At 40.6% G+C, this 24,441-nt stretch overlaps 1 protein-coding gene across 1 annotated transcript in view; it reads right to left on the reverse strand.

Annotated features, from left to right (window-relative positions):
- Positions 1 to 2,702: 2,702 nt before the first annotated feature.
- Positions 2,703 to 24,441, reverse strand: part of UTS2 (urotensin 2) — a 40,466-nt gene continuing 18,727 nt past the window's right edge. Inside the window, exons 2-4 of the mRNA XM_085614955.1 lie at positions 10,354 to 10,476; positions 6,995 to 7,038; positions 2,703 to 3,129 (exon numbers count right to left, since the gene is read on the reverse strand). Coding sequence (XP_085471081.1) covers positions 3,013 to 3,129; positions 6,995 to 7,038; positions 10,354 to 10,476 — 284 coding nt within the window. The 3' untranslated portion in view covers positions 2,703 to 3,012. The remainder of the gene's footprint in view (positions 3,130 to 6,994; positions 7,039 to 10,353; positions 10,477 to 24,441) is intronic.

The raw sequence follows: 24,441 nt of genomic DNA on the forward strand, positions 1-24,441 counted from the left end.
ATTTGGTTTGAAGCAGGACTTTACTTGTGCTAAATTTACATGGACCTCACAAAAAAATTAAAACGTTGGATTGTGGTTTACGAACAATATTAAAGAAACAATTTCTTTGAATCTTAATTTTTCAATGACTAAGAGCTTGATTTATATTTCGGCAGACACGTTACTCCGTCACAACTGTGATGGGTATCCTGTCCGCTGAAATATAAATCCCATAGGATGTAATGGAGTTTATATTTCGGCGGACAGCTTAGCCATCCCCTTTGTCACAGAGTAACCTGTCCGACGAAATATAAATCAGTTCCTGAGTTGGCTACTCTGCCTTCTAAATGGAATTCATTATATTTTTCATGGTGGGCTCTATTGAATTCAAATTAGATGATGCTTGTTCCTCTTATCGTGTACACTCTTTAAAATATTACTGTACAAATTCCATCTATGTATTTTAAGAAGCTTTATTAGAACATTGAATTGTTGGGAGCTTCATGGAAGACAATGGAGTGCTCGGGGCTTCTAATGGCAGGTAGAAACCCCGAGCTCCAACATTCCTATTTGTTCACATCTCTTGCTGTGAACAAACGGCCTCACGGAGCCCCAGTGGATTTCATTCCCCTGGGGTTCGTGAGTCCTTTCATTTACAAATTAGAACATTCTGCCCTCTGGAGGTGCAATGTTCTAATAGCCTTTGAGCCCTCTGTATTGGCCTCTACTGGCCATTAAAGACCCTCGACTTTGTCTCAGGCCTTTACTGCTGGAGCGGGCCTTTAATGGCCGGTAGAGCCCACTACGGTGGGCTCTAAGGCTATATGCAATCCTTTCTAATTTTTTATGGCATAATAAAAAACCTCAACTGTCTATTTTCAAATTACAACGTACTGATGAGGTGGAAGGTGTCAATTTCACTAATTTCCTTTCTAATCATTCAGATTTTTGTTTGAAACAGTCAACATATTTTCACTTTACAGATGATTCTACACCTTTTCCCTTATGGGAAAATATTGAATTGTCCAGTCTTTTTCCAATCTCCTATAAGGCATTTATTTCCTTTACACAGGGACCTATTTCCTCATATACTCTTATTTTTAAATATAGGGTAAATGATCACGTCCAATTCTTTTTCACTACCCTACTCAAAAGGATGCTTAGCAAACTGATTAAGATTAATGGTAGAGTCATGTTTTGAAAGGCATGGAGAGACATTGGTTTGTTATGGATTAAACAGCTTTTTCATTAAGACCCCTTTCTCTCCTTTCAGCGGATACAGTCTTTGTTTAATCTCCCCAATTCCTTTGAAATTAGGTTTGTAAGTCTGATTCCATTTCCTAGGCCCTTTTAGCCATTCCCTGTAACATTTTATCAGAAGGCCTCATTTCTCACTTCTCTCATTTTGTTTCCTCAAACACTTCTGCATCTGCTATTTACAGAGCTCTCCATTCATCAAATAACTCTGAACCTAAACCTAAAACTAAAATTGAACTTAAATGGGTAAAAGATTTTCAAGTTGCTTGGTCTACACATTTATAAAATTTGGATTAAAATCTGTAAATCGTCCAGAAATTCAAACATCACTCAAATGTTTTTTTATGTATATATAACGTACTTTTACTCACAGCCATTGCTTTAAATAAAATGAATCCTACTTCCTCTCTTCTGATTGTTGGTCCTGTTAGAACCCATTGAATATGTTATTTCATATGCTGTTTGAATACCCCTATATTTGTCAATTTTGGGTTAAACTATTGCTACGATTTAATGAAATCTTTCACAGTAACATATGTTTTTTTAATTCAAATGTCTTTCCGGTAGTCTTGTAGAGGAATGGTCAATCTCTTTATTAAATGTTAAAATTAACGATCTTTTATTGGCTGTTGCATTTCAACAAATAACTAGGAATTCAAAAAATACATCAGACGTTTCTTTCAAAGCTAGTAGGAATGTTGTGTGCTACCATTATAGATTAGACAGTGCCTATGTACATCCCATTACTCTTCCTATGCACAGATGTGCTCTTTGTTTACCTGTTACTGTTTTTTAGATTGTTCTTCCTATAGAGGTTCTACATATCAATCGTCTATTGGAGAAGGTACTTAACCCCCTTAAATATCCCTATGAATTGTTTTACGTTTTGCAACTACAACAAATATGTATGCTTTAGTTATCATTGATGCACAAATAATCTTTTACAACTGTTTATGAAGCAACCGTATGACTTCAACATATGTAATTGGAAGGTGTTACTCTCATCTATCTCTCATTACCCTTTCTTTTTCTTTTTTCTTTTACTTATTTTTATATTAATTTTTTCTTCTTTTGCTCCTCTTTTCCCTCTGAGTATTTTCTATCCTGTATTTCTTATTTTTCAAAAGCATATAGCTGGATATAGTTTGATTTTCAAGTCTTCTTCATGTGTTCTAGGTAGATATAACTAACTATATTACAAATTACATGCTTTGCTACTTCAATCAAATAAATTCTATTTAAACTTAAAATAAGTCACTTATGATAAAATATTACTATGGTAATTTACATGCCATAGCAGTCTCAGGTCATACTGTGTTTTTTAATACCGAAAATCAAATACTCAGACAAGAGATTAACACAACTTCAACAATCCTTAAACATAAGTAGAGGGATGCTTCTGTCATTCTTTTTCCAACTCTAATGCATGATTTGATGTGAGTAAAAGAGACATAGCCACATTCAACTTAGTTTAGAATAGATTTAATTGTATCCATATATTCACAGATGGCTTTTGCAAACTCTAAATGTAGTTGTCTTTGCTTTGTTCTGGAGAGGATAACATTATGAAAATAATCACATGACTTTTTCAAAACATAAAGAATTTATTAATCTTCAAACACAAAATAATACGTGCTGGGGTGTTCCAGTCCGCTTCACATTTTGTTCCCTATCGCTGATATTGTTTTCTTAGTCAGGCAATTTTATTTACAGTACTGGTGTCCAAGTGGTTAACCATAAAAATATAAGATGAAATCACAATTTTCCATCAATAGTTCACACGCAGTATTTCCAGAAGCACTCGGACAGATTTCCACGTTTTTTATACTGTTTCCTCTCCTTTGATAACAAGCGGCTTAGCAGGGCATTCCTTCGGCGTGTTCCATAAAATGCCTGCAAAGCAAGCACATATATATGTTTTTCTGATTAACAATTGATTGTTATATACTACAACCTTATTTTTAAAATCTCTATTCTTGCACTGTCATCTGACATTATTTACTGAAAGTAGACACAATTAATCACAAACATGGAAGTGGCTTCTATGTCGTGGACACCAATCAATAAACTTAATTAGGAGTATATTACTAAGTAAATGCGGGTTAGTGGTTGCTGTATCTTATTGTATTTAATGACTTCTTGGGCATTTTCATAACCTATTCTCTATATAGGATTCAGATATCTACACATAATAATTATAAAAGGATTTTGGTGATGTAGGTCACAAATATGATGAGGCAAGTGGAAGTACAAAAGGTAAAACTGTGAACACGTTATTCTATGGCAGTCTGCGTATATGAAGCTAAAATTTTAAAGTGTTTGCAGTGTTGCTGAGTACTGTGGATAAGTACTTGTTGCAAAGTAAAAGAAAGCCTGTAGACCAGTTTCAAATGAACCATTCTACTGCTTGTGCTTTGACCCCTCCTCTCACGTTGTGCTTAGAAGATAAAAGTTCACTGGAAAAAGTAAGTTAAAGTTGCTACACCGAGTTCCCAGGACTGTTGGCCGAGTAAACTTACGAAGAATGTTTGCATAAAAGAAACATAATTACAAACTTTATCTAGGTGTTTGGAGGTTATCTCCGGAACACCAAGACAAGTTTCTAATTGAATTAGGGGGGAAGTAACCTTTGCAGCTTTGTTCTAATGGTTTCCCACTAAACACATTTTGCACAATTAAGATGAGGCTAAAGGAGGAACACCTATTAGACTAATTGGCCCCGTGGAGCCCCTATTGGACTGTAGATTCTAGTCTTGCCTACAAAAGATTTGCAAGTTTTCAAAGCTTTTTGAGTCCAAATGTAAAACTCCTACTAGACTGCCCTACATTGTGATTCAGTCGCAAAGTGTGCCTAAGTCAAGGTTCACAGATGCTCACAATTGTTTTTTGCCTAGCCATTTTTAATGAAAAAGTTTTGTTTTTGCTATAACACCTGAGCCCTATATTCTATTTTATTCATTGTTATATCTTCCTCTTTTTATCTAGCATTGTTCGAGGATGGACCATGTGTATTTTTCTGATTAAACTCCTTCTCTGATTAAATTGCTGCTGCTTGAGCTACAGAACCAAGGTTGAGGCTATCTCACACTGACTGTGAGTTCAGTTACAGCTCTCGTGAAGGGCACAATCAGATTTCCTAAATTTACACTTCCTCAATGTAGCCTCACAATGACAGAATACTTTTCTGACAATAACTTCACAGATGAAACAGCCTTAGCAAAACCCATTAGAAAAATAAGGGTATTATATTACATTATATGCCAAGTAATGCCTTTGGGATTCCACCATAATGTTTCACCAAACATGTTTAATTAATGTATTTATTTATGCAAATTTCTCGAGTACTCATGTCGCCCTGCTGACTCTTCAAAGTGCTAGATAGCTTTGTGACTTTAAAATCAGCAAACAGTAAACTAAAGGTCCTTAGAAACTATTATAGTGCCAACACACCATTCGTCCCTACTGTATAATCACTTGTCACCTCAAGGCTTGACCACAGCAGTATAATTGAGTGGTCGTAACGATATCTTCTTTGAATAGATTATCGACTACTGGATTCATATATTGCTTCAGTCCTAGGAGAGTTTCACTATCTAGAGATGAGGACAAGTGACTCTGCATCATACACAAGCACTGTGTGGAACCAACAGAGTTGACCTATCAAACAAATTTAAGCAGTCCCGTCATATTATTAACGATCCCCCCACAGTGTAATTTATGACTCTTCTAACACCAAACTCGCTTAACTGAAATGTGAAAGACAAGTCTGTACCTACAACACAGTTGGAGAATGTAATCTTCTCCTTACTCACATACACATCCAAGCAAATGTTAGGCTTCCTCTTATCATCTGAGTCCAGGCAAGGAGACTTACAATAATGTTAGAACGACCACGGACAATACCATAGACATTACTTAACAAGGTAGAGCGACAGCAGATTACATTTCCCCTAAGACCAACATCACCTAGGAAACCACCAACCATGTCTATCTTATGAAAGACACTTCGATTTTAAGGCTACCAAGAACAGCACCACATAGTCATGATCAGTGGCACGATTAATCTCATCAACCAACCAATACACCACCAACAGCATCATCAAAACTAACTGCATCAAGAAATCCATGGTTGATCTTCAGACCAACGCAATGACCGCCCTCACTCTTTACCTACTGGAAAAGTAATTAGCTACATTCATTGCTACGAAACTGCTTGTACAAGATGTCTAAGAATGAAATCTAGCTGTGAAACATTCCTATGTTAGTTATGTGTGATTCACCACGAGGAACTCCATTGTGATTGGGTATCTGAACACTCTGTGTAGTGCCTGGAAGGACTCTAAGTTGGTTTGAATATTAGAAAGTGTGCCTACATATGAATGTTGCGGAGACTGGGGTAATTCTCATCAGTCAATGATGAATATTCAAAATCCCTCCATAATTGGGAATGGTACTTCTGAAAGCCATAATGTTTTATCAAAGACACCAGATTGACAGTAAAGACAGAGTCTGCTGTCTCCAAAGCAGTAGATTTCCAGTGCCATAAAATAAAAAATGTTATGCCACTGCTTTGCCTAAAATCATATGTATTTTATAATGAGCAACATTTAATTCTTTTAGTAACTACTGAAACTTCTCATATAGTGACCTCTCAGCGAGGGTTGCGCCGAGTACCAGGAAGCCTATTTGTTGAAAATGTCTCTGAGGCTGCCTTGGTGAGCTAGACCAGATCTTTCAAGAACAGAAACTTGACACTGACGTTTAAATCACATTAGAGATGGTTGTGTCATCTGAAAATCTCTTAATCGTTTGGTTAACAGGGCTCTTAAAGTCCGATCCAAATATATCTAATTTATTTTTCATTTTATTTAGTGCTTTTTGAAGTGTTGGAAGAGACGCAAACCATATTGCCTTAGAGTCCAGGGGTGGGAGAGCAGCTGGGAAGAGACCACAAAAGTATGATACTGATGTTGATTGGTGACTCCTTTGCTTAAATACTTTGGGGCAGATGTAAAAGCCCCATGCGCCGCTGGTGCATCACGTTGCGTGACGCACCGGTGACGCAGCCTGCTGAGGGATATTTACAAGCACAGGTAAAGTACCTGTGCTTGTAAATATCGCCCCTGTTCACGCAACACTTTGCGTGTTAGGGGTGTGACATGGGTGACTGTGGGTGTTCCCATGAAACACCCATGTCCACTGATGCATTTCCAGATTTATGAGAAATCTTAAATCTGGAAATGCGCCAGAATGTTACCCCGCCCTAGGGGTGGCATAGCGAGGTGCAATAAGGATAAATGTTTTTATTTCTCCTTGTTTTTCTCCTCTTTTAATGCGTGCTGTAATCTACAGCACACATTGGAAACCACCTCAATTGATTGTTTTTGTGCAGGAAGTTGCCCCTTCCTGCACAAAAACAATCTCCCCACGACGCAAGCATCCTTGCACCATGGTGCAGGGGTGTCTGTGCCGGCGCATGGCTGCAGTTTGTGCGCAAGCGCAAGGGGAAGCACAGAGATGCGACATATCGTAGTCATTTGTTTCTTGTTAGACCTGCCCCTTTGTGAGTAATTGCTATTTGCATTTATAAAGCTCTGATATATACAGCCTGATTTTTATCTCAATTCGTCATTAAACAGAAACGGTCGTTCTCACATGGCCTGTCTATGATTGGTTTGTATCATAAAGCACCTTCTGATGACTGGATAGATAAATGCAATATTTGTACTACTAATGTACATAAGAAAGGCCCACTCACCTCGTTCAAAGTATCACTTGGATTGTAACCAATTTGTGTTGCGTCTGATTGAGCATGAAAAAGATAAACATGAACTGTTATTTCACGTCTATGCACCATAATGAATTCTAGTATTATCACATCATGTTTAATAACTACCTATGTGGGTTACACATGAATCCGATATTGTTATTGACCAATAACTTAAAGGCCCACATTTATTAAGAGTATGTGCTGGAGCTTATGCAACTCAAAGTGATTCATAGCATCACAATGTGGTGAAAAGAATGGTAACAGATCAACTTTCATATTCAAAAGCTACTTTGCACTGACAATTAACCCTTGCTTTCTGCCCAACCCCCTTTGATCGATCACACATTTAATTTCTGTTAAATGGAAATATCTGATGTGGGCCAGTGCAAAAAAACTACGTTTTGGCACAAAGTCAAATGGACTGAATTATGCTGATCTGGCTTTGAACCAAGCCCTTACATCAAGTAAAAGCCGGTACAAACAAGAGGTCAAGCTATCCCATACCTGATAAGCCTACATGTGCGAGCGTGCTTTATTCTAAAGCAGTGCTTCCCAAACTTTTTAGAACCACTATACAGTTTTTAGATGGACAAACTTTCTAGACCACCTAGTTTTAAAAGACTTGGTTTGGTCATTTTTTAAATTCAGTTGTAGACATGCCTTCAAAGTGTTGTGAATTAACATAACAACATACTCCTTACATGCCCTTTGATATGACATTATCGGACTATGGGCAAGATATTGATCTGCCGGTTAAAGTGGCAGAGGGTAAATTGCACTGGAGCTGGAACACTTTTCAGAGTGAGGTGCTGGCCTGTGGCATCAGTTTACTAAAATCCCAAGGCTTCATAAATGTTGATAGCAGTGATGTTAGAAAATCTGAAAAGACTATTCTGTAGCAGAGTATGGGGTAAGTCCTCATATTCATTATTGAGTTAAAAATAGCGCCAGTGGCGCATGTTGGGCTCCATACATATCTATATTGAGGTTTTATAAAGCACAAACACGGCCCAAGGGCACAGGAGCACTTTACATGAGCACCAGCTCATATCACATAAGGACAGATTCATTTAATTTTAAGCACTGGAGATTAAGGACCTGATTCACAATGGGCCTCCGCACTCTGGGCGGAGGTCCCGCAGTCGTGAGGGAGTCTCTGCACTCGGGGCAGAATCTTGCAATTAGAATTCTTATTGCAGAGATTCCACCCCGATTGCAGAGACACCCTCACGACTGTGGACCTCAGGCCCTAAGTGATTTGCTCAGAATCAATGCTGAGACTCACACCTGTCTCCTAGATCCAAAGTCAGCAGCTCTGGCCTTTAGGAAACATCCATATTTCTCAATGTATGTGTGAAAGTCATACACAATTAGAATGCTTGTGTATGATCACGTTTAGCAAGCACATTCTCTGTTGAAATGTTCATTGTCACTGAAATAGCCACTACATTTGCAAAGCACATACAGTTTTTCTGATAAAACTATATAGCACACAAATTATAGATAATGTGTGGAAATCAGGTTTCAGTTAATTTGTATCATTTGCGCATCGCCTGTCTTGATTGGTTTTATCTTAATCAAAAAATTGTTGTTGCCATCGCGCTTCAGAATTGCAAAAATGCGTGTTTCTTTTTCCTTCCTAACTCCTGATATATTCCAAAATATGTGTGTGGTTCATTTATGGGTACTTGCGTTTTGTTGTGTGTTACATAAAAATGACATCATACAGCCTTTCACAGTCCCTGGACCTAAGCAAGATTGTCACATAATTTACTTTAAAAGTCCTCTCACTTTGAAGACAGAGAAAGAAAAGCATACACCATTGCCCGTGTTAAAAGAATAAGCAGTAATTTGTCAGAAGACATAGCCTGACATTTGACCTCTGTCTCTGAAGCACAGCAAATGTGATAAGATAATTATAATATGTAAGGCATCTTTCTTTATTGCTATGACCCAGCAGTGAATTGCCCTCAATGTCTGGGAAAAAGTGCTCTATAACACTAATCTTAAATTTCTGACTCCTTTTTGTTTGGTCACACATACAAATTTGTGCTGAAGAGTGTGCCTCTAGTACAAAGCCCATGTACGACAGCGCAGATTCCCCTTTCAACCATAGCACAAGGCCACACATTTTGCAAGCCGGTAACATAATTTGCAGGTGATTCTTTTTTAAAAAGGCACATAGCTGCTTTCTGTGATTCGTACAGTGCACTGCCGCTATTCTACACACTGCACTCCGTTGTGTGAAAAATAACAAATTTCAGCCTCAGTGTCCAAATTGTTAGAGTGAAATTCATTAACTGCAGGATGCAAATTTGAAAACAAATATTTGCTCATTGAAAATGCACTGCCCCGATTGTAGGGATTACGGTCTGACCAATGCTCCAGAGGTGTTGGTCTGTCCCTCCACCCGCTGCGGTCCAACCGACCGCATCATAATGCGGCAGTCGGACCGCTATCCTAGCTGTCAGGCGGACCACCACCAAATGACTGCCAGTGGCCGTCCACCGACATCCTACTCAGGCCCTAAATTTTTGAAATTTATTCTGTAAAATAATATGCACTATAAATATACAGTCTTTTGACAATTCGCCCAGGTAGAGGTTGATTTAAATTTATCATCCTTTTTAGGCAAAGCAAAGAACTTAAAAGTCTTGAAGGGATGTGCAGTGTCAGTTTCATTTCATGATCCCTCAGTACACAACATAACAGTTTGTTGAGTGCTGTATTTGAAATGGGATAAACCTGCTCTAGAAACTCAACATAATTGAGAAAAGGTAATTTCCCCAAGTGCAATTTGGGCTGGGAAGAAAAGAAGCAATTGGTTAGGTATCGGCAGAATATCTGAGCAAGAAAAGATTCTCCTTTGAAGGAGGCCTCGCAGTTTAATTTTGGCGGTACGCCATTTTCTATAGATACTTACTCGACCACTGGACCAATATACTTCTGATCATCTCTTCCAAAGAGAATCATCTTGTGTTTTGTTTGTTCTTAAAATCAAACGCTTCTCTTTGAAGGCAATATATAATATAATATAATATAATATAATATAATATAATATAATGTAATGTAATGTAATGTAATGTAATATAATATAATATAATATAATATAATATAATATAATATAATATAATATAATATAATATAATACAATACAATACAATACAATTCAATACTATATTATATTATATTAAATTAAATTATATTATTAGAAGTCAATGGAAGCCAGCCTCTGAGCCAGCAATTTGATGCAGCTTAGATCCTCCAATATTTTCCCTAAAATATGATAACATGAGATAACAATACACCACCACATGTCACAGTATGCATGAAAATTAAATTCTTACCATTTTTTATCACAACATCTTCTGGCACTGACTCAAAGTTTTGTTTGTCCAGAATTGCTGGTAGATTCTGCAGGAGGTATGTCCGGTCTAAGTTGTTGGCTTCTTCCAAATCTGATCTAGTATCTAAATAAACATAAAATAATTAATATTATTGAAAGTAATAGACGATTGGTATAAAAATCTGACAAAACCTGCACTTTTGTGAGGGGGCTACAGGATTTTTGGTACTATGGCCCTTATTTACTAAGGCTTTGTGCTGGTGCTCAAGAAACACAAAACAAAGCATAGAGTCAATGTATTAGCCATTTTAAAGGCCCATCGGCGCAGTGGGATAGATCCTACATAAGAGCCTATAGATGCTACTTCTTCCAATATCTAACAGCTTACATCTATCAGCCCCTTTCTGGAACCTGAAAAGTCAAAAAAGGCAAATAGTACAGATCATCTAATGAAATACTTCTGCTTTCCGAGATGGCGTGTCCTGCTGCTTGGTGCTCTACGCCACCACTTGTATTTCCTAATCGATGGGCCAGGAATTATCAGCCAAATTAAAAAAATGGTATGCTCTGAAAAAATAAATCCACACATCACACGGAAGTAGAACACTTCTGGTTTTAAGGTCAGGCCCAGTACTAAAATGTTAATATTAATTAAAAAAAAGGTACAAACTTAATATGATAACATCACTTTTTTGAGCTGGAACACAAGTATAACAAATACAAGATCTGTTGTTTGAGCACTGCCATACAATGCGATTAAAGGTTTGAGTTTGGTGTTTCCATAACATGTAAAAGGAACAAAGTTTTACTCACCTGTTACCAACCTATGTCACCATTTCAATACCACTGCATAATAAAGGTTATGATCTTATTGAAGTGAATGTAGGGCCTCTTTCTGACTCGGTTCAAACACAAACGGTTCTTTAGACCCAAAGTGAGATTACTAGTAGTGTAAAAATACCACACTTTTTCCATAAAAAATGAATGAGGTACAACCTGGAATACTTTGTGCAGAGAAACACCGAAATAGTCCTGAGCATCACACCTCAGAAACGTTTGCGTTGCCCAATTCCTAGGTGCGAAACTGTCAATGGGCTGGTAAAAACAATTCCATATTTGTAAAGCGCAAACTACTCACCCTTGCGGGTCTCAAGGCGCTGGGGGATGTCGTGGAAATTTAGGGAGCTATTGCCCAGCGTCACATGGTGCTGAGCTGAGCTGCCGCCGGAACCAGGGATCTAACCGTGTGCTCCGAAGTCAGCTGCCCTGGCCGCTGCACCACACCTCTCCATGTGGAATCAGTATTTATCACATGAGGTATTTTCACCCAAAACAACGCAGCATCCTTATCGAGGCCCTAAGACTCAGATTGCTAAAAGGTGGAAGGCTTGCATGGGAGTTTACATACCCTCACCTTCTGCTCGTAGTTTGTTCTGGAGTTAAAGCTAAGGATTTTGTTGAATTGCTCCTGACGGCTACAAGGTCTTGCATACCATGCTAGAGCAAACTAAGGGAGAATATTATCCTTTTATTGCAGGATGTCATTTGTTATGATCTAGGTCATTCGTTCAGTACATGCCATATCAGTCCCTTATTTGGTTATTACAAAAGTATCTTGAAAAGCAAGGTGTCATAGTTTAAATTGTGATGCTTGATACGAATATTTCAAATCATCATCAGAAACATATTGATAATTTTCAATAAAAAGAATACACTACGCTCACATCTCTGCTAGATGCCAAAAACCATCGTCTGGACTAATGCATTTGGTCATGTCTGCCACATTACTGCACTCATCTGAAATGATCATCATGCAAGTTAGATTTAACGTTCCTAAGCCCTCAATAAAAGTTGGACAGAATAGTGTGAGGTATTTATTACATCTTGTAGATGGAGCTAGTTATTTACTGGGTGTGTTAATATCTCCTTTTGCGAGTTTTTAACTTTTAAAGGGGCATACTGTGCAGAATTGGTATTCAATGCGTAGAAAGCACAGGTTTGACCTGATGGAATCTATTGGGGGGAACTGTGAAAGTGTGATAATTATCATAAAACCTGAAATTCCAATCACTGTCCAAACTCCTGTAAATATCGGGCCTTTTCCCCCAGTTAAGTTCCAGCAGGTTTGCCATGCCAAAATTTACCAAAAGGTGCAAACTGCTGAGAATGAGCAACTTGACTGGAGTCCAAGTTGGAACTGAGCAGTACTGCAAGAAATGTACTGTGGTGAAGTCCTCTCTGTTTTGCAACACAAATAAACTGACAAATGCCTTTTAGATCATTTCTAGATCAATGGAGCAAAGCAGGCAAATCCCATATTCAAGGATATGTCACAGTATGCCACAGTCTCCCTCACCATCGTAGAGTGCTTTAAATTAAAGTTTTCGAACATGTTTATGTAGCCTGACGTGTGTGACGGATTGTATATCAGCCTCTCAGAAACAATCCTGACTCAATTAAATCTCTCCTGCATGCAGCAGCTCATCTAATATCCGATAAATGAAAATTTGCTAACTTTATCATATCGCCATCAAATAACTTAGCAAAATCCACCTATCAGCCAGGATCAGTTTCAAGCAGTACCTCTTAATACAATTTCTTTAGAATAAATAACAGACAGTGGTTCCCTAGTAGAAAAGGTTAGTTTCTCCTCTGCATCACTTGTAGCATTTCTATTCAGGCTGGATTGTTTCTACTGAAGCACACACAAGGCTGATTTGCATATCAAAACTTCCTATCTTGCAGCCCTGAAAAATTACCACAAAGATCTCAGGCATGCCCGGGCAAACTTCTAGGCTCTAAAAATCGTCAAAGGAACGCTTCCAAATAATTAAGGGGCATATGTATCAACATCACCATTTGCGATTCTCAAATAGCGATTTTTAAAGAATCGCTATTTGAGAATTGCAAAACGGGATGTATTTAAAAAATTGCAAACTTTTTGCGATTTCTTAAAATTCCTTAATTGCGATTAGCAAAGTGCGAAATCGCAATTAAGGAATACCTGCCCATTCATTTCTATGGGCCAGGAGACCCATAGGAATGAATGGGAAGTAATTCTCAAATAGCGAATCGCAATTTGCTAAGCGCAATTTGAGAATAATTTCAAAGGTGCAAGGGTGTCATGATGACACCCTGATGCACCCCTGAAATTAGCATGTGTGTGCATATGGCGCACATACATGCCCTAAGGGCATGTATGAGCGCCACGTGGCACTTTGTAAAATTCAAAAAAGTGCTTTTTGAAAGGAAATCGCAAATTACCACCAACTGGAAGTTGGTGGTAATTTGCGATTTCTTAAGGATAATTCGCACAACTTGGGTGCTTTTTACATATCATTTAAGAAATCGCAATTTGCGATTTCTTAAATGCTTACGCAAAATTAAGAAATCGTTAAATTAGCAATTCCTTAATTTTGCGATGGGATTTGGCTCATACATCCCGATTACCGATTTTTTAATCGCAAACGCTGTTATTTTGCGAATCGCAGCATTTGCGATTAAAAAATCGTTTGATACATATGCCCCTAGGTCCCTAACATCTCTGAAACAAACACCTGCATCAATTCCACCCTCAACTGGCCTTTGCGATCAGATGGCACAATCTTTCCTAGAGAAAATAAATAATATGTAGATCTCCGTCCCTGAGAGTGCCAGGAACTTTCAGCCTAGATTCTCTGCCTGGACCCCTTTAAATGGCCTTTGCAATCAGATCGCACAATCTTTCCTAGATAAAATAAAAAATATGTTGATCTCCTTCCCTATAAGTGCCAGGACCTTTCAGCCTATAATCTCTTCCTGGACCCCTCTAGATGCTCCATGAAGGCTCTTAAATTTAAAAACCATCTCGGATGTGGAAACTGACAGTCTGAAGCTGAAAGTAAAGCATGGATCTCCTTTAGATCCCGCATCCATGAATATATTAGAAAGGGGCTGAGAAGCCCTCGTTCCAGCACTCACTGAGCTGTTAATTATATCTTTTGGCTCGGGCTTGTTCCTCAAGAGTGGAAACATGCAGTGGTGAGCCTGTTTCTGAAGAAACCAACCTTAGATCCCTCGCTGTCTGAAAATCTCAGACCTATATCCCTCCTGCCTTTCTTCAGAAAAAAATTGCTGAGAAACTGGTCAACTAACAACTTATGAACTTTGTGGAGGAAAAGCCTCTTCTCCATGAAATGTAATCTGGGTTCTGACCCTCTTTTAGCACAAAATCTGCACTGCTACTCGCGTCTGAATCCCTCCGCAAAATAGCAGATGATGGTAAAAGGGCTGCACTAGTCAAGCTTGAGTGGTGCCTTTGATACTGTCTCACATGGTCTGCTGTTAGAAAGGTGACACAGTGTAGGGGTGGGAGAAACGGCACTAGGATTGGTTAATTTTTTGGTAGGTCGCACCTTCCAAGTCTTCCTTCAGTCATTTGTCTCTACCATCCGGAGGTTGAAACAAGGCATGCCTCAGAACTCGGCTCTGAGCCCGACCCTCTTTAACCTGTATATGCACCAGCTGGCAGACCTTATGGAAAGTCATGGTGTGCAGACAGTCTCTTATGCGAATGATAAACAACTGATTCTAACCTTGGCCCAGGACAACGGCCAAGCGGCAGTAGATTTTAAACTTTGTTTAGTTGACTTTGCAAATTGGATGAAAAATAGCTGCCTGAGACTAAATGCTAGTAAAAATGACATTCTAGTGGTAGGGAAGCTGCCATCTATTTGGTCCTGGATCTGCTGGCCGAGTGAGCTGGGTCCCTTACCTTCCACGAACCACACAATTAAAAATCTCGGAGTTTGGTTTGACTCCACCTTATCCTTCTCGGACCAAATCTCCACTCTTACAGGTACCTGCTTTGGGGTCCTGAAAATGATTAGGATGATCCTAGGGCTTATTCCAGATTGCGCAAAAAAATACAGCAGTCCAGGCCCTTGTGGTATCAAGACTGCATTATTGCAATGTCCTCCATTTGGACACTGGACCATATGAATGCTCCTCTAAGAGGAGCATTCATATGGTTCAGAGATTTCAAAAGTAGCAGCGTGTATGCTGCTCAACATTCCCAAAAGTGCTCCCACAGGGTGAGCTCTGGACACACTTCATTGGCTCCCCATAGAGGAAAGGATATCTTTTAAAGCCCTAAGCTACATTCACAGAATACTGCAGGGCAAAGGCCCGAGTTATGTTCTTCCCAAGATCAACTGGTACAGGACTGGTCGACGTTCCCAAATTCAATAGAAAACACATTGGTGGTAATTCTTTTAGGTTTCTGGCAGCCAAACAGTGGAAACTACTTCCTTTGCATCTCAGAATAGAGCCTTCAGAAGTTTCCTTCTGAAAACACCTAAAAACCTGGCTGTTTAGAAGAAGTTTAAACCATCAGTAGAGGCAGCCCAGTCACCCTCTCGGTCTATCGGAATTCAGCGTTGGGACACTCCGAACTGGAGTAACCATGTACTCTACAAATTGCTAACATAGCATAACATAACGTATGGTCTCTATCAGTAGAGCCATAGTAAATTGGCTGGTATGGTTCACTGCCAGTATCTGATAGTGCTGAAAGCATGCCACCATCACCTCTGTGTTTTCCTGATCAGATATTTATAAGGCTCTAGATTCTGTAACCCTGAAAAAAATCACACAAAAGTAAACCTTCTCCATCTATGCACTAAGTCTTTGAAACAAACTCAACTTCATCTTTCTTAACGTATCTCTCAACTTCTCTTGTCCCTTTCAGAAAGGTACCGAACAATCAACACTTGCAATAAAAGAGCATCCTCGAAAGCACTTAGAACAAGAAGCTACGTGCGAGGCATGAGTGATCATATGCAAATGTCTGCACTGACGTCTGGGGAAAGATAGATCCATGTTATATTGTAGGGCTGGGACAGAAAATAGGCCCAATTACCACAATAAAAGTCAGTGGCAGCAGGCACGGTTCGGGTGTGGTGAGGCAAGAGGCAGAAGGGGGAGACGGGGGAGCGACTGTAAAAACAAAATTTACTTTCTCGCCGCTTTATCGCCGCATATCTCCTCCTTAGTCCCCTCAATCTGGCCTGGAACAAGAAGCACACTCAGGCTCCCCATAGCCATTCACAACTCTGCAATGAAGCGTTGTGATTGGTCTGAGATCAGTGGTTCGGCAATCAGACAGGCAATGGGAGCCTGGGCATGTTCTCCACCCAGGCTGCAATACAGCCTGGGTGGAGAACATGCAAAGTGCACATGAATGTTTGGCCAAACCGAGACAGCCGGCCAAACATACATGCCCACTTCGGGCCAGCTAAACATTCACGCATACTTAAAAGGTGTGCTCACCATTCCCCTACCCTTGTCATCAGAGCAGCCCTGCAAAGCTGCCGAAGGAACAAATAAAATAATAAGGTCCAGTTATTATCATTTAATTTTCCCTTTATTTCCCTGAGTCTAAGATCTTAGTGAAAGAAAGGTACAAGTGCAAAAGAACCCACTCCCAATCCCAATAACCTCAGGTGAGTGTAATAGCTTCATGTCGTATTATGACATCAGTGATGCCCCTTGACCTGACCAGGATTCCACTTCGTTAGCCAAATAAGGAAATGATAACCAACTTTTCCTAGATTTAAGGGAGGGAGCAGACCTGCCCAAAAGCAGAGAGGCAAGGGTTCACCAACGATGGAGCTGACTCGTGTGTTTTTTACTTGTACCTTCAAGTGTATTAACATTGGCAGCAATGAACCATCAATTGCTTTAGATGGGCAACCATTAAAGCATTTTAAGTAACTGACACAGTTCCATACTGTAGATATAAATGTCAAAGCAGGAAAAACTAAAAAGGGAAACTTTCAAAACCGAAAATCCCCCTTTCATAAGAGATATCAAAGCCATTCACCATGTTCATATAAATATTGAAAGGATGAACTGTGGATTTTAAATGGATTTAATTCAGCCTTGTATGTCGTTTTGGAGCTCTACTGGAGACCTACCTTTGGAGGTGAAAAAGAGAGTTAATAAGCAGCAGTCAATTCATCCTCTTTTAGGCAACTTCACCAACTACCCCAGTCCAATTCACATGTCCCCCATTCGCTGAATTTGGCAGTGATTGCATATTCAAGTTTATTAACTCTATTTAAACAAGCATGGTGACCTCATTATTGAGTCTGAACTGGCGACCTGGATAAGCAATTTGGATAAATAAATACATGTTTCCCTGGCAAAACGAGATTCTTTTAGTGCACACTCTCCTCTAATGGCATTATTTACAAGCCCCTTGTTGCGCCGGTGCATCAATTTTTCCCATTTTAAAAGAGGCGCACCGGCGGCGAAGGGGCTTGTAAATAAGCCTCTTCTAATTTTGAGATGCTGCTGGAAAGCTGAGTCCCCTATTTCTCCTACAGCATACTATCTGCTCCCATGTTTCCCCCAGTCTTTCCTCTATAATTGGACAATTAGACCTGGCCATTGGGATCACCACCTAGAAATGGCGCTCACCTCATACCGTATTGTTTGAATGCAGTTTGACTTACATTTTTAGATGGATGCTTTACAATGTTAGCTGAAATACTATAACCAGTTTAATTATGGGCTACTAACCAGAGGGAAAAGCGTACTGCTCAGCACTGAATCCATATTTTGCTTCTGCAATGTGCTGCAAAATGGAAACCAGACAGACCTGACTTATTTATACACATCAAAAAAAGTTCCATATTTCACAAGACGTCTGAGAGAGGAAAACTTTCCTAGGGTACTCCAATGGAGGAGTTGAGTAGGAAGAGACAACTTGCAAGTCCGCCCCATACTATGAGACATACATGAGTAATTTGTGTTCTACTCCCAACATGTTCCTTATTTTATAGTCTGATTCGTCAATGTTTATGTCGATCTCAATGTTCCCTGCTGTCTAGGCCTTCTGAGGCAGCTACTTCAATAGTCAATGCCATTCTTTCCAGGGTGTGCCAACTTCAATATGCTTCCTGCCAATTTTGTATGAGTGGTTTTATGAAAACCTTGTAAATGTATTCACTAAACTCATCATTTCACTTATGGATTTAAATATTGAACACAACATTTTGTTACAGGCCGCATGTTACACCTAGGGGAGTTTTCTTGACATAAGCCCATTTTACTCTAGTAACCCATGTTGGACACTATTGGTACCCTACACCCTAAATGGCATCCATTTTCTTATTCACTGTATTGGTTATTTGTATGCGACTGCTCTTCATAACCACCTTCCAATCCACCAGGTTCCTGGCCCACTGTTAGCACAAGCTTCTAGAATGGAGGCTTTCAAATTCCAACAGGAATTTTCCTGTAGAAGCAGTAATAATTTGTACTCAAAGCTGGCTTCCAGAATTAGAAGACATGATATAAGGCTGGAGGTGGTGGGAGGGCTTCAGAGTATCATTCCAAAATATTTTTCCTAGAAATGATAGAAAACACATAGGAGACCCGCCAACACAATCTCTAAAGTCCAAAACAGGAAATGAAGTTTAGGACGGGCAGACATTTAGGTGATGTCTGGTAGCATGCTACTGCCAGATCCATGCAGCCAGGTTCAGAGACAATATCTCACCATTACCAAGCAGTTGTAGAGCAAATGTGGCTAGAAAGGTAGTGATGCGGCATGTCTCTGTTGACCGGTGCATAAGGAAGCGAATAAGCCAGTGTTGTAGTGTGTTTTTCTATTCAAGAGCTTTGCGGACATCCTGTAGACTGTTTATGCTGTGAGACTGGGGTGATGCATGGAATGTTGGTGGTCTGTGTGCTGGAACAGGCCTGGGAGTTAGCCCTCTCAGGAGCTAATGATGCTGTAGTTGTAACTGAGGACCTGACATGACCTCCCAACTGAACGACTGCTGCCTATTCTACAGTGCCCGCAATATACACAGAGAAGCAAGGTCCTTTGAACTCTGAGACTGTGCTATCTTCACCTGTCAACCATGCAGTATCTATAAAATATATAGCTGGGCTGTTAAGCACTCAATATTAAAGCAATATAAAGCACACTTGGGTTAATAATGCATCGATCAGTGCATTGATAGTGGGACTACCGAGGACTGAACAAGACAACTGATGAGCATATGTTGCTGAAATCAATGATATGCTAAAAACAAATCATAAAAACGAATTAAAAGGGTAATGGGGGAAGACTAACCTGTTATGACAAAAGTATTTCTGGCAATGCAACCTGATAGGTGCAGTTTAAAGTTGCATCTCCATTTTTTCTTATGATAACCCTATTGAAACATTTATCCTTCAAAAACGTAAACACTTGAGGAAAAGCATGAATGCAGGGGTGCAGCCCTGCAGCATATAAGGATAGCCATGACTATATATTTGCTGCAGTTCGTGAAGTGAAGACCTCATTGAGAGCTTTGAGGTTTGAAGATTCCTAGCAGTTTCCTCAAACCCCTATTACAAGGTGCAGATCTGCAGACCCATCACCAGGCGGCTCTGCTTAGCAGTCTCCTGTTAGCTCTTGTTGCGTCGCAATGGTTGACGTTACTCTGCATTAGCGGAAAATGGCACAGAAGCATTTATCCAAGGGTCTTTATACACGTACATCCACTACTTATTCCCCAACTTCTTGGCAGGCTTTTTTTATGCTCAGTGGCGTAATGAAACTTGATGGGGCCCCCCCTGCAAGGTACGTGGAGGGGTCTCCTCCGGACTCAATCAGGAGCTCCCCAGCCAGGGTACTCTGCTGAGGGGGTCCCCGAAGCGTGCCCCCCTCCCTCAGCACAGGGGATGCGGGGGCCTCTGTTACGCCACTGCTCGCACTGTTCTTCTCCTACTCTTTGCTAAGGAAAAATGACCTTCCTCATGGTCTCACTTCCTGCGTATACCTCGAGACAGGAAGTGGGATCCAGATTCCAGAGCTCAGCACTCGGACAGGGAGGATCCAATCATATTATGTCCTAGTGCTCCTAATCCAACACCACTCCTCGCTCTTAAAGTGTAGCTACTCCCATTGGTGGAATTCCAAACACTGGAGCACCCGAAACAATTGTTTAGCGTCCCCTAAAATGTCACCAAGGCTGCCTTCCAGTCCCGGTGACATGGCTCTGTTTCCTGGGGAGTCTATGAAACCTAGGGACAGGCACAGTCAGTGGCAAACGGTTTATATCAAGGACATCTGTCAACCCCACAGAAGCTGTGAGAGGTTTAGGCTTGCAGTTTCTTAATAATTTCATCCAGTGCCAGTAGGGAAATGTTAGGCAGTTGCCTGTGACACTGAGAGCACCAGACTGGTGTTTAAAACAACAACTATGTCTAAGGTTCACTGTTGTCCTATCCATTTTACGGACTGTTAGACAGAAGATCACCTAATCTATGTCTCTATTTTTTGTTAAACAAGGTGAAAAGTGGAAAATAGGACTTTTTTTGAGGAATGTTTGATGCTGTCAGGCATTACTGCTAAGCTAATAGCTATGCACACTAAAATGCTGAAGTATATGGCTCCCAGTAACCCTAAAACCCACCAGATACCAAATTACAAGTGTGCCTTTACTGGTTAAATAAATGTGTAAATATATGTATTTCAGGTTTTTTTTCACAAAGCACAAAATAAACACGATAAATACAGCTAAAAGAGCAAAAAAGAATTGTGGATAATTACAGACAAAATTTCTAATAACACTAGGAGCACTAAATATGGGCCAATGCCATCCGAATGCGTGGGAAGCAATTTAGGGGCATATTATCAAGAAACAGCGTTAAAATTATCGCCACTTTCGCGGCAGAAAACTGCTGCTAAAGCAGCGATAATGGGCTTGATAATATGCCCTTGAGAATTCCCATAGAAGCCCATGTTCTGGTGTCAACATGAGCTTCTATTGGAATTCTCTGCGGCATATTATCAAGCCCATTATTGATGCTTTAGCGGCAATTTTCTGCCGCTAAAGCAGCGATAATTTTAACGCCGTGCTTGATTATATGCCCCCATGATGTTTTGCCAAGAGTAACGAAACCTCTCACAGTGCACTGGGTTCTCCCTGGTGCTTGAGTTCATATATTAGTTAAACATCTCTGTTTAGAATTGGCAGTGACCTGTAGTGGACAAGGATGACGTTTATCTATAGTGGAGAAGTGTAGCTCAATGGTTAGAGCGGCAGACCTCGATGCAGAGCACTGGTCCGGGACCAGGGTTCGATTCCCACCGCGGCAGGGTCTCAGGCTATAAATTCCTCGGACTGGATATTCTCGCCTCAGTGCCTATTCTAATCATGGGTCCCACGCTGCAACTCTGGGCAATAGCTTGCTTAATCTCCACAATGGCCCCAACAGTGCTGGGATTCCTGGCTTCACCATGGGGGTGCCCAGGAGTGGACACTTCACACGGAAAGCCAGGAAGGGTTCCTTCAGCGGTATGAGTACAGCGCTGAGATACCCGTAGTGTTGATCGGCGCTATATAAATACCTATACATTTACATTTACATTTTACATTTATCTGTATGGGGCTTTCAACTAGTAGCTCGTGAGCTTATTGGTAGCCCTCCAGCTAACCATGAGAAGCTCTCTGTGTGCAGCCCCGCCCACTAAACTAGAGGCTTTTGCTTGACTGAAATCATATATGTGCACCAAAATTGAAAAGTGTACAGTTGAGGAGAAAATGTTTGTAATTTCCGAATTCACAAGCTAATGCTTGGAGAAATATAGTTGCATTTTGAAAATGTACTTAAAGCTGATATTTGAATGAAAAATGATGCACTGTTGGGGATTGTTATTACTAATACTTTTACCCTGGTGGCAGGGGCATTGCAGCTATGGTTGTTATATATTACTCATGTAGAGGAATTCCAAATTGATATAGTGTTTTTTACATCACTTCTGGCAACCGTACCTGATGGGGGATCACTCCTGTAATCCTGTATAGGGTGTGACTAAATTGATCTAGTCTAATGTAATAAGCATTGTAATAGATGTTCCGGGTGAGTATCATTGAACAGCAGAAGCTCCTATCACAGAAAAGGTTGGAGACCTCTGGTGTATGTAATGGTTAGAGAGCAAATTACCAGTAAGGACGTAGCAGTCAAATGTATGAGCCCATACCCAGCATGCATTGCAATGCTACAGCATGCCCTGCTCATAAAAGGGAATGGTAATTCGCGTAATATTTCATATGGCACAGACAGACTTCCCTGGCGTTGCTCACTCGCTGGTGTCCTTAGATGAAGCAATGTAGACCTCTGTGTGTGTAATTAACAATCTCAAAGCCAACGTGGCAATGCGACCTGAGCAGAATGAAAATACGGGGATTTTACGTAAGTGCTCTGAACTAATTGACACTTTCCCTTAAGTAGGCCATTTAAGGCAGACAGACACAGACGCTTGCGTAACAGCCCAGTGAAAGGGTGTCTGCCGGCTGAGGGGGAGGAGTAGTGATAAAGAGTCGTCTGGGAGACAGCTCGCGCCACAACTTCCGATTTACAGCCAGAGGAAAGTCTTTGTGAGTTCCTGGGCTTGGCGGCCGGCACTATATACTGTGCTTTGCAAAACAGGCACTGCGGCCACACCCGGACAAATACTCATACCTCAACCAGACGCCCACCCGAAAAGGACACACCATCATGCAGACAGGCACACAAAAAGACAGTTACATGCGCAGACACATACAAAACGTATATAAAACTCATCCAAATGCTGACACATAGCACACAGAAACGCAAACATATCCGCAAAGCCAGGATACATCCAGACACGCAACCCCAAGCACATCAAGAAGCACACCAGTCACACGCATATACAAAAACACTCAAGTGAAAACAAACGTAGACACGCATACCTACTAAAACGCGCGCTGAAACACACGCATTGAACAAGCACAGAAAGGCACACGCACAGAACCATGGTCTTGCTAGAAGAGATAATCACCAGATACAGGAACATTAACAAGCACACAGATAAGCACGTGTACAGAACAAATAAACACACCGATGGACACATGCACAGATACACACATACACACATGGACCTGCAGTATTCAGAGAGAACCACATAAAACCATCAGCACACATAGATAGACACAGACATGCTTGCACAGGTAAACACACTCCAGGCACAATAAACACATACAGATACACACCTCATATATACCCCACACAGTCACTCCCACATTCACAGGTACCTATTGACATGCACCTTTCCACTCATACCATGCACACACATGGATTTAGGGCAGGTTTTCATGCTTCACGAAAAACTAAAAAAAAAAAACATTATCTAAATGATTCTGCTAATCCTTCTAACTCAATCACAATACCCAAAGCAGCATTTCCTTAGTCTTATAATTTCTAGGTACCCTTACAGAAGGCAAGCAGTCTTTTAAAATCACTCCAAGCCTGCTCCCTAACCAGTAGTGAGGCCTACACTGCTAGGCCGCGCCCCCTGCACCAGATGACAGGCATCATAAATGCGTTCCGCCCCATTGAGCATTGGCAGCGAGGTGTGGCTTGAGTCTGTTGGCTCAGTGAGCAAGAAGTCCATGTCTGGGCATAGTCACTAATCTTGTAAAACTCACCAGGGAGCATAAATGTGATGGGCATGTGAAGCCAACGCTTCAACACCACTGCAAGCACCAATGTGATGATCTATCTTGCGTTTGGTTCAGTAAGGCTCTCTGCAGCTCCTTGGCACAAGGTGTTGCTTCTACAGCTCATTGGTTTAGTTTGATTGTGTTGTTTTATGTAGCGCAAAAACCAAGAACAGTATTCAAGCGCAAAGACTTACAAAAATAAGCAATGGCCAAGCGTATGAGTCTGGCATTTTTTTTCAGTTAGAAGCTAGACCTGCTGACGTTGCAGAAGCCACTGGGTGCACCAATTTGTATTTCAGTAGTGGTTCAGAGGCAGTAGGAGGGGAGCGGCTGGCCACTCTGAATTCTATCAGCAGCCCGGCAGCTGAATGTGGTGCCAAAGGCACCAAAGAAGTGTTCCTGTAATGGAAACCACTACTGTCTCCCTACTCTCTCACAACCCGGCGGCTGAATATGGTGCCAAGGGCACCAAAGAAGTGTCCCTGTATGGAAACCACTACTGTATCCCTACTCTCTCACAGCCCGGCGGCTGAATATGGTGCCAAAGGCACCAAAGAAGTGTTCCTGTAATGGAAACCACT

Source organism: Triturus cristatus, chromosome 1_2 (genome assembly GCF_964204655.1).
Source record: "Triturus cristatus chromosome 1_2, aTriCri1.1, whole genome shotgun sequence".
NCBI classification, from domain to species: Eukaryota; Metazoa; Chordata; class Amphibia; order Caudata; family Salamandridae; genus Triturus; species Triturus cristatus.